The 11383-nt window shown below is 30.2% G+C and overlaps 6 protein-coding genes across 6 annotated transcripts; 2 read left to right on the top strand and 4 right to left on the bottom strand.

The window, feature by feature from the left end:
- Positions 1 to 89: 89 nt before the first annotated feature.
- FG379_001526 (uncharacterized protein) lies at positions 90 to 1298 on the bottom strand (the record flags this gene model as incomplete). The annotated part of the gene is made up of 2 exons (XM_067327129.1): positions 90 to 207; positions 1012 to 1298. 2 exons carry the CDS (start codon positions 1296 to 1298, stop codon positions 90 to 92), a joined length of 405 nt encoding a protein of 134 aa, XP_067184047.1.
- Positions 1299 to 1962: 664 nt separating this feature from the next.
- On the bottom strand, positions 1963 to 3474 carry FG379_001525 (uncharacterized protein; the record flags this gene model as incomplete). Its single annotated transcript, XM_067327128.1, has 1 exon — positions 1963 to 3474. The coding sequence occupies one exon, from the start codon at positions 3472 to 3474 to the stop codon at positions 1963 to 1965; it is 1512 nt and encodes a 503-aa protein (XP_067184046.1).
- A 446-nt stretch (positions 3475 to 3920) lies between these two features.
- FG379_001524 (PWI+4CCCH domain protein) lies at positions 3921 to 5078 on the top strand (the record flags this gene model as incomplete). Its single annotated transcript, XM_067327127.1, has 1 exon — positions 3921 to 5078. One exon carries the CDS (start codon positions 3921 to 3923, stop codon positions 5076 to 5078), a length of 1158 nt encoding a protein of 385 aa, XP_067184045.1.
- Positions 5079 to 6155: 1077 nt separating this feature from the next.
- Positions 6156 to 7028, top strand: FG379_001523 (uncharacterized protein; the record flags this gene model as incomplete). The annotated part of the gene is made up of 1 exon (XM_067327126.1): positions 6156 to 7028. One exon carries the CDS (start codon positions 6156 to 6158, stop codon positions 7026 to 7028), a length of 873 nt encoding a protein of 290 aa, XP_067184044.1.
- Positions 7029 to 8142: 1114 nt separating this feature from the next.
- On the bottom strand, positions 8143 to 9555 carry FG379_001522 (uncharacterized protein; the record flags this gene model as incomplete). The annotated part of the gene is made up of 1 exon (XM_067327125.1): positions 8143 to 9555. One exon carries the CDS (start codon positions 9553 to 9555, stop codon positions 8143 to 8145), a length of 1413 nt encoding a protein of 470 aa, XP_067184043.1.
- A 1118-nt stretch (positions 9556 to 10673) lies between these two features.
- FG379_001521 (putative prefoldin-related) lies at positions 10674 to 11003 on the bottom strand (the record flags this gene model as incomplete). The annotated part of the gene is made up of 1 exon (XM_067327124.1): positions 10674 to 11003. One exon carries the CDS (start codon positions 11001 to 11003, stop codon positions 10674 to 10676), a length of 330 nt encoding a protein of 109 aa, XP_067184042.1.
- Between the last annotated feature and the right edge of the window lie 380 nt (positions 11004 to 11383).

The raw sequence follows: 11383 nt of genomic DNA, 5'->3' as shown, positions 1-11383 counted from the left end.
ATGCGAAACATGGGAACAAAAAAATTGTCAAGAGAAAATAAAGGATTGTTTATTCTCAAATATACTAGATAAAAATTCAATATCTTCGCTTATTTTTTGTTAGTTTTCTTGAGTAATTCATTAACTAAGAATTGTCTCTTCTTACGTGCAACCAATAAAGCATGACGTTGGAAATCCGTCATATTTGCCTTGAAGATTTTTGCGGCGCTAAGAGGAAAAAGAAGTTAGTTTTAATATAAAGGTGATGTTGCAGTTTATGAAATACATGTGCAACTTGAATTTGATTCTGCTCATTGCGACAGTATGTCTACTACCAAAGATCACTGAGAAGGTAACATTAACAAGAAGTTTCCATTATATAAATACTTTGTATTTAACAATAATAGTGGTTTATAATGGGGTGACATTGCATATTTCTTTGAGGTGTTAAAAGATATTTGGTTGTTTCGCATTCACTGGATAGTAAGAGTTAGAAATTAACTTGTATGTCAGTACCTACGTGGGTTTTTGTATTTGAACAGAAAAAGGACGTACAAACTGTACTAGTAGCTCATTAAATGAAAATACCAAACACATCGTCTTTCCAAGTCAACTTCGAAAAGAAATATGCCAAATTCCTCCTCTTCTTAATGGTTCACTTTCTATTTGGTAATTATAACAATAAGTACCTTCGATAGAAAAATAAAGCGCCGACCAACAGTACATATAAGAGATCAGATAATATGAATATTCATCATAATATAAAGTAATCACAGTCATTTTAATAGTAAATGCCTTGAGATTACAGTAATTAAGACGAACGAGACTTATTTTATTATTATACATCATGCTCTCTTTTAATGTAATCGAAATAAATGAAAAACTGATACGCGTAAATATTCAACAATATCAGTGATTTAATTGCGTTAAAACACCACTATTTTTACCAAGTACAATAATATTCATATCCTTTCTCATTAAAGCACAGTGTTCGATCCTTAAAACAGCAACATCACTAACTGTAAAACTTACCATTTCTTTCCGTATGAAGTGTTGTTAAAGCTCTGAATACTGGTATCTTTATCCAGTATCCTCTTTACAGTACCAGTTCTGGCACCACGTGGAATTTTTGCCTTGAAATCGGTCAAACATAATCTCTTCAATGGAATACTTTGACGAGAAACTTCAGTAGTCGGACCGTCTATTAAAACACGGTTTGTGTTGATAATGTCAACGATAAAACACATTTTACCAGCGTCTGGTCCATACTGAATTCTACATAGACGACCTGGCTCAACAAAACGAGTAAATAACGTCATTTTAAAACAGATACCTTTTTCAAAAGTACTCAATTAAATTAATATAAAATCTCGTCCTGCAACTAAGGATTAAAACAGCAATCCTTCCTTTATAATCTTAGTATGAAATAACAAATCGAAATTTTATTTTCAATTTGTCTTGCTACGCGCTATAACGATTTTTATTTTGACATTAATTTTATAGATATAATTAATACAGTATTATTTACCAGTATTAGGCTTATATCTAATTTATTTAATTCTAGAAAAGGAATAGGAAATAACTAAATCGTAAAAACCACTAGTAAATAATATATTATTTGCATATTGTTGTGTAATCAAATGTTCGTAAAAAATAAAATACCTATGATTAATTATTTAACTTTATATATTAATAATATAATTGTCTCAAGACGAGACAAACATTAGGCGCCTCAATTTTATGCGGTATCCTACTATATTAAACCGTTGTTTATTTTTATAAGGCAGCGGTATAAATCGAGATCCAGTACTGTATACATACAAAATAAAAGGAAAAAAGATTTGAAAAACTTAATTAGTAGTTAGTTTCTATTGTGGTATCAATCAATCTAATAATTGTATTACAACACTTCTGGAGGGGTGTGTATTGTTTTATTTGTTAATATTAATTTTTAACGATGATTTGGTCAATAAAGGTTTGTTTTTATTGTTGATTGTCGTTTTTCGCAATGCTTTTGTAATATGATGATAAAATGTCACATTTAACGCAATATATTCCATTAAATGCATTAAAAATAACAAAACCATTTTCTGAGATAAAAATATTCACAGGCCAAACCCATTTAAATTGGTATTTTTTAGGAATAATATTACATATGTTGTATATAATTTCTCCCCTATTATTATAAATTAAAAGTCTACTCTTTTCTGTCAATGTAACTAAGTATTTGGAATTGCTTGTAGAAATGGCAGTGTAATTATTATCTGGAGATTTAACGATAAAGTTATTCTTTGAATATGTAATATAGTCGATGTTGTTGTAGTAATTACCACTATTTGTTGGTAAATAAGAAACCAAAATATTGGCAATTAAATGATTTGATATTAATACAACAATAGAGTTTTTGTTCCAAAATTTTGCATTCGAAACATTATATATAGATTTACATTTGAATAGCTTTTTTTTGTTAAAGCTTGACATTAAAAATACAGTTGAATAATTATATTGATAGTGAACTTGATCCATATTATTTCTTTTATACTCAATTGACGAATTAAATGTCAATTCGCTAATTATATTTCTGTTAACTAAAAAATGTGGTTTATTTGGAAAATTTAACAAGAATTTCAATGGTTTATTTAATAAAGAATCAGCTTTTCTACCCTCTATTCCAAAATCACTGCTATTCAAATCAATTATTTGGAGTGAACATAAATTATAATAATCAAGTCTTTCAGGAGACCTTTCTACTATTAATAATTGATTAAAGATATAGTCATAGTCTAATAAAACAAGTTCTTTGTCCGGAATAAAATAGTTACATGGCTTTAGCACTATTCCTTGATTTGTCTCAATCCCTTCACTGAAACCAAAACCCAAATATGAATTAATCACAGTTGAAATTAAGAACAAGGGAATCGAATTATTTGAGTGATCTTTTCTAAACTTTAATTCTTCTTGTGCCTTATCGCAAGTAAAATCGTTTTTGTTATTGATATTTTTAATTTGCCTATTACTATTTCCCTCAAATATATTAGATCTAACCTCTGTAATCTGGCAGTGTACATCCGATGTAATTGGGAAATCTTCTACTAAAGGAACAAGCGATGAATTGGGTTCTTTAAATGAGCTAATATTAGATTTAAACAATGCCCCCAAAAGAAGCTCAGCCTCGTTTTGGCGTTCCAATTTCTCATTTTTATTGTCTGATACTGAAAATTTACTAGAGTAATCACTATATATCTGTTTACTTTCTTTCAATTCATTTTTTTTTGAAGTAATATTTATATACCTAATTGGACAAGGGGGTTTAACTATAAACTCTGATCTCGCAAACTTATCTTTCCTGTTTAATTCTAACTTATATATAAAACCGTTATAGGTTCCCACATAAAGCGTATTTTCGCTATAGTTAATACTAGATACAGGATTTTGATATGGAATTTCCAAAATCAGTTTTCCATTTATATTTGATTTGGAACACTTTAATACCATAATACTTCAATTCTACTATTTAACGAGGCTTACATCTATCTTTAATTCACATGCAAACAACAAATCAAATAATTCCAATTTTATTAATTTTAAACATGCAAAGGTGAGGGGTGTGACCAAACAAAGGTTGTGCACTTAGACCTTCTACAATTGGATACAATGATATCAACAATAAGTCTGTTATTAAATAAATCAACTTATTTCCCTTATTGTGTCCAGTAATTCTATGTCATACCTGCAGACACACTCCGATTTACATTTTTGGGAAAGGCGCCAACTCCAGAAATGACACTAAAATACCAGTCTGTATACTTTTTTATGGCGCTAATAGAAGTAAACCCAAAAAATATCGTAGTATAGGTGATATAATATAGACCCTGTATATTATATGTATTAAGGTAAAAACAACTGCTCAATAAACCATTTTGCTGAAGTATACAGGCAAAATGAACGGTGGTGGTTTGGCTTTAGGTGAGGTTGTTACTCAAGATATAAGGCATAAAATAACACAAAAACTGCAAGATATATTTGGGGACGATGACGTTTCTGTATTAACAGATTATATTTGTCATATGGTTAACCACAATCAAACCAAAGAGCATATTACAAATGAACTTAGAGAGTTTTTGTCGGACGAGGCAGTCCAATTTGGAGATTGGGTTTCTCAATTGGTAAATAGTTCAAATGACAACAAAAGGCAAAGTAGCGCAGGCTCAGTAAGAACCGTTGACAATATTGAAAAGTCTAGCGATATAAATGGTAGAGTCGGGATTCAGAATTCAGAAAAGTCCTCTTTTGGAGATTCACTAATACAAGGTGATACAAATAATAGACGTGTCACACATAGTAATGGCCAAAGCAAAGATTCTTTGGACATTGCAATTTCTAATGCTATTAAGAGTGGTGAGGCAAATTCAACAAGTGTAAAAGTTGGGCTTGGGAGACAAAAACAATCTCCATTTCAAACAGGAGTTAGAAGTGACTTAGTTAGGGGACAGCATTATTCTATAGCTAATTCTTCAAATCAAGATTTTTCAGCAGGGCCTCTAATTCCTACCGGGGTTAACAATAGGAAGGCAAAGGTTAACTATAGAAACACTCCATACATGAGAACAAACATTTTCCCCGGGTCTGGTGCTTTTCCCTCTCCAATGCCTGGTACTAGTATTGGAAGTACATCGTCTATAACAGCACATCAAACTGCAAACAAAGTTAAAATTAGATGTAAAAACTGGCCAAATTGTGATAAGGGAGATAATTGTTTTTATATTCACCCAAGCGAAGCCTGCAAAGCCTGGCCTTTGTGTTCATATGGCCCTGGTTGTTTTTATATTCACCCATCAGTTCCATGTAGATTTGGTCTTGCCTGCTACAACTCTATTTGCAATTATAATCATCCTATTGGTTGGGACCCGTATCATAACGAGGTGCCTGTATTTAAATATGGTGGATATAAAAACTCTTCACTTATAATTAATAATACAAATTCCAACTCTTCAAACAGTGGTTCTGCGAACAATAATACATCTGAATCTACAGATAATAATGATATTGGAAGCACTAGCATGAATGTTGAAACTATTGGTTTTTCAAACAATTGCTAAAATAACTCTACTTACTCTACTACTGTTGGAACAGAAATTTAAGGTAATGCGATTGGGAAATGTGAAAATTCAAGCCATGTGTTTTTCTCGCTTACTTACTTGGTTTTGACTGTCAAAATATATTTGTAATTATAATGGTAGATTTACATTAATGACTATAACTATTATTACATCAACTTGATCTGTTAATCCAAATTTATTTAGTTTTTATTTGTTTCTATTAACACTATATCTGATCTGTGCCAGAGCTTGATTTATCTACAAGGGAAAAAGTAAACGATAAGACGAAAATATGTATTCAATTAGAAATAATTGAATTAAGATATATAATGAACTATAAACAATAGAAAATAGTGTGACGAGTGGATTTGATGGAAGGAAATATTTGTGTTTATGTTTTCCTGGAGAAATAAACTATTACTTTCAATAAATTATTTTTGATTTAAAGTATCTACTATCTATATTATTTAAATTGTGTGCATATGTATAACATTTTTGTTACATTTCCCACATTGTTTATTTTAGTGCAGTATTATTAGTTTTGAGATTTATTGTATTGGTTTATATTGTTTCGTGCTAAAAAAAAGAAAGGAAAAAATACACGTTTAGTTTTAACTAGTTATTTTTGTGTTTATTGCGTATTCATGTGAAATATGGCAAATAAATACTTCATTGTGCTGTTTTGAATGAATGTTATCTAATTCTACCGATTTATTGCTTACTTCTTTAACCTGGATACTAGTAAACAACAAATGACATTTAGGCGGGATTTATACAAAAAAATAAATTACTCTAGAAAAACAATAGGCGTCTACTATAGACATAGAAATTTTGATTTTTTTTCTTTTTTTAACAATAAAGGTAATTAACTTATAAAGAAAGGGTTAAACATAGAACAAAAGGAAAATAATTTGTTAAACAAAAAGTTAAAGATACCCTGTTTTCCGAGTTTATTGTTTTGATTACAAGTAGGCGAAGAGGTATTTAGTACAAAGATTGTCTATATAGTCGCTTATATGCAAATTGGGAGTTAATCTACAGCATTAATTATTACTTTGAGTTGCATTTGTCCGAAAAATGCGAACTGTTTACACAGTAAATACAAGTAATAAGTTTGCAGCATTAAGCAATAGTGATGATGATGATGTAATAATAGAAAAAAAACAAGAAAAAAGCACATTTAGTGCAAAAGAAAATCCATCTTCTCTAATTTACCCTAAAAATGAGCATTTGGGAGATGATGGAATAAATAGTGGACTGAACTTAGATTCTAAACCCGGCTATAAGGAAGGCTCAAGGAGAGGTGGCACTATTCACAGAGGTGGTAGAGGTGGTTTTAGAAGCAATCATGGAAGAACATTTGATAGAAGAGATGCTTCTGGAAAGGGACACAGGGTTTCGAAATACAGCGAATTTAATGGTGAAGGTGAGAAGGTATTAGAGAGTGCAGAAGAAAGTCGTGTTGATATAGACAATAATGATTTAAGTAACGTAGATATGGAAGGAAACAATGATAACAAACAAGAAAGAGAACAAAAAATAAGCTATGAGGAGTATATGAAGATGTTAGACTCTAAAAAACTGCAAACACCGGTGACAGAGAAGATAATGGCGAATACTACGCATAAAGATCTTATAAAAGAAGGATTAACCGCATATGTTCGCGATGATGACAGTAATAATCAAGGAATTGGTAAAAATAAGGATCGTTCTTATAGAAACAATCCAACAAATAAAAATGATAAAGGGATATTTAATTATTTCGAATTTGTAGACAAGTATGGGAGCAGAGGTTCTTTTCATGGAAATAGAAGAGGTGGAGGCGGCTCCGGTGAACATCGAAGAAAAGGGAGAAATCAACAAAGAAACCATAACACTAATAAATTACAAGGAAAAAGGGAGGCACCAGACGTTTCTGATACGAGAGCATTTCCAACATTGGGACAATGATCTTTAACAGTCAATATTTAAATTAAAATATATTAGTTAATTTTGTAAATTAGTGTGAACATGGTAATATAATAAATAATTCAACTAAGCTTTAACGTTATTTGTTTCTTTAATTGTCTTTTCCTTTCATATTTGGTGAGCATATTAATCATGACTTTGGCATTATTGTTATTTATTATCTAGAATACGAGGAGAATTAGAATACAGTAACAGTAGTGATAATACCAATACTTAGTTTGACAATTCTTATATAATAAATATTTTATTATATATATTAATTCTCCATTAGATTGTTGTTTGGAATAAATGAAACCTTCCATTTAGTTTCTCCTCCAATTAACTTTTACATATAAAATAAACACGCTATTATCTTGGCCGTGTAATTACAAAACAGATAATTGGTCATATTTAGTATATGTTAAAACTAAAGTATAAGAGTAAATTGCGCACTAAATGAGGACTAGGTATACTTGAAAGGTGTTTCAGGAGCTAATAATACAAAAGCAAAAATAAAGAGTAATCAAGGAGTATATTAACTTGTATCTAGGTATATATTTATATATGTATTTTGCTAATATTGAATTCGAGGGAATGCCGGAAAATATATAAATGAAAACTCTACGTTTTGTTGTTTCTTATATTTGTAAAAAGGAACAAATGAAACTCATTTTTTTGTTAATTGCTTCTAAATTGATATTTTTAAAATGCATTTCGAATTTAAAGATCACTACATATCATTTTCCCTGACTTGCTAGTGTGAATAGAAATAGTTAATTCAAAATTTCACTTTTATTCATTTTGATAATCGTGATGACGAAAATACTTTCCAAAGTTAAATAGAACAATCGCCACTAAAAATCAGAGTTGACCAGATACATCAAGCAAATAAGCGAAAATACTGGGACTAAACACAAATATAAAAAAAATTAATTTTACCGGACTAAATAACTTGGCATGTAAATGCATGCAAACATACATGCAGCATTGTTTAAAAAGTGTATTAGAAATATTTAAGATTTAGCGGAAAAAAATGTTTAATGGTAACAAACAAAATAATCTTTATTTCATAACTTTCAAGGGTATAGCGTAAAATATGAAAATATGTTTTCATCATTCATAAAAATATGTGATTAAATACTTCTCTCTGTGTAATAACACCGTCATAAGAGATCTTGTTTCCATTGTTTCGGGAATATACAAAAATAACATCCTTTTGATCAAAATTGTATTGGGATAATACACTCAACAAGGTTGGTACGCGTGTTCTGCTTTCAATACAAAGTAACTTATCTTTAATATTGGAAATGTTCTCAATTATAGACAAATTACCACTTTCAATTAGAAGACCCATTGTGTCTGCAGATATAACAATACTAGTTAGTCTTTGAAAACACTTAGTATTTACAATGTTCGAAATTTGAAAAGAAACGGTGTTCCTTTCTCTAGATATTAACTCTGATAAATTTATGTAACCTATTATAGGGATGCCGTTAAATTTTGGGGTGTTACACTCTAAATGGCATTTATGACCTTCAGAGTCACATGTATCATCTGTGTTCGGTGAGTGAATGAGGATGTCGCCAGAAATGTTATTTTCAACGTCAGAATCCATGTTATGGTCATTCATTTCAAGAATTATTACATCGTGTTTAATTGGAACGCTGTTTTGGTTTGGATAATTAGCTAAACTATTTGAGTAAAAGTTAGAAATTCCATTTTGTGTTTGAATATCATGAGAGTGAGAATCAGAATAGCCACCGTTATAATTGTTATTACATTTCGCACAGTTATTTTTTAAATAATTTGAATTATCTAAAACATAAATTCTTGTAATACCATTATTTACGTACCAATTTAGGGTGTAGTAGTCAACATTTGAATTAATACTTACGGTTGGGAATTCGCTTATAGAAGACACAATATTAGATAGATTGCACTGTGAGAACAATATCCTATTAATTAACCTAAGCTCATTTGCAGTTATAACTCCCTTAATTGAGTGATATTCAAGTAAAGTCAAAAGTTCTTCTTTGTTGTATAATTTTTCATTGTTTTTACCGACCACTTTGTCAAGTAAAAAAGAAATTGGTCTTAGTATCGGATATAGTGTTACTTGTATCAACCTAATAAATGGAGAAAAAAATCCACCTATATAAAGCCCGTATCTTGAGCATATAGCTTGCGGTATAATTTCGCCTAATATCAATATAAGTATCGTTGAAACTGTAAATCCCAACCAACCAGAAGTTAATTCGGAAATCAAAATTGAAAGACCAGTGTTAACCGTCACATTTCCAAACAATAATGTAACCAATAGTAAATTACCATCTAGTCTTAAAGGTAATAACTTCTTTGCATAGTAACCACTCCACTTTCCTTTATCGTTTGATATGGATGCTACTTTTAGATATAACAAATCCTGCGTCATCATTCCCAACGTTAGACCTGAAAAGACTGCTGATCCCAATGAAAGGAGAAACGAAATGAATATCAATATTGATAATGGTAAATCAAGTATTGCGTGCATTTTTCTAAACACTGTTTAATTATCCTCATATATCTATCTATACAACACTAATTTATCTCACTGTTGTTACTACCTTATCTTCGATATCGTATTCACTCTTATATGTGTTTCTATTGTGCACTCGCTTGATATTGAGTGGTTTATCCCTCAAAGAAATACCATTTAATCCTATTCCATATAGAAATTTGAAAAAATATATGTAAAATCCACAACAAGAACTGTTTATTTGTATGTGTGTGTTTGATATTAATTTTCTCTATTATTATACTTGGTTCTTTTTTAGCATTTAATTTAACGCTGTTTGATCATTTATTTATCTACATTTTATGGTAACCGTGGCGCCAGTTGCTCTTCTTAATTTATTGTTAAATATGTTTATACACAATGTTAGTAGTTTCGCAAAGCCCGCCCGGCCCTCAAAATTTATCCACTAGAACTTGGAAGTAATTTTAAGATATATTTAATCAAAAAATCGCAATTCATCTTGTTTATATATGAATGTACTGCATATTCGTTATGTGTCGTTGACCTTGCAAAATATAAGACGATTTTGAGTTCTGTTCATTCATGTTTCCCGTGTTTTATACCATTTTGTTTGGCCCTGATACGACATGGGCCAAGCAGTGGGCTAACTACTAATTCAATCTTTTAGGTTTAAGTGTTGGAGATGAGCTAGTAAGATGAAAAATAACTATGCACGCAATCAATTAATTCAAAATGCGTAAAATGGCGTATACTTAATTTAATGTATATATTGGAAGCAACGACAAAATGCAACATAGTCTGCGGAAAGTTCGGGATTACCATTTTTCGATTATCTAACATATATATATATATTGTTTTTCAAGCAAGCATTTGTTCAGCAACTAAACGCATTGACAACTACATAATTTAGCTTTGTCAGCTGAAAGCAACCGGGCTTAATATATTAGAGTACGAGTGTTTGGGAAAACAAGATTTGAAGAGAAAAAATCATTGTTTACTAGATGTTTAAAAATCATTTTTTTCTAGTGAGTTACCTAACTAAATTATTGTGTCATTAATACACAAGCTATTATTGTTTTTGAATTGTTTGCAACTAAAAATAAAAAGTATAAATAGTTGAGTGGCATTGCGACTTATAAACGTACCTTATTTGACTTTTCAACAAGTGTGTTTTTGAGAGTTTCAAATGTTTTATTTACACTCTCAATTTCATTTGTAATATATTCGAGTCTTTTTGAAACGGTACTCTTTGCTTCATCCAAAGACTGCTTGACCATAACACTCCCTATTAATTTATATATAACTGCATCGCTATCTAAAAGCTCAAGTTCCTTGTTTACCATCTGATTTTCACTCTCTTGTGCAATGAGAATTCGTCTTCTCTCATTTACCTTTTCTAGTTTTCTCTGAATATCAAAAAATTCTTTTGTGATCAAATCTTTCTCATTGTTATTTAACGACATTTTTATTCCCGTTCCAAAATGGCTTAATGACTGAAACTATTTGAACCAAGTTAAATCACTTACTTTCTATTTTTACATGGATAACTCCGCCTTTTACTTTGTATGCCTACAAATTGTGCTATCACTCAGAATCCCCTAGTAAATTGAAAGTTTTTTATATTTTAATCTTATTGCTTTCTTGTATAAAGATTGTTAATATTATTTTGGCGCGCAAATGTTAATATATGTTAAATTTGTGTAATATGGTATATATTTAAATATTTAAAGGGTACCTAAAATAAAGAGGGCAAACATAAACACGGGTGGTAGAAAATAAAAATAACAAGTTGAAAATTTTCCTTTTGAACTGGAATATAATTTTAACATAAAGTAAAAGACGT

Source organism: Cryptosporidium bovis (assembly GCF_009768925.1).
Source record: "Cryptosporidium bovis isolate 45015 chromosome Unknown contig_23, whole genome shotgun sequence".
NCBI lineage: Eukaryota > Apicomplexa > Conoidasida > Eucoccidiorida > Cryptosporidiidae > Cryptosporidium > Cryptosporidium bovis.
This window is presented reverse-complemented; position numbering and strand designations above follow the sequence as displayed.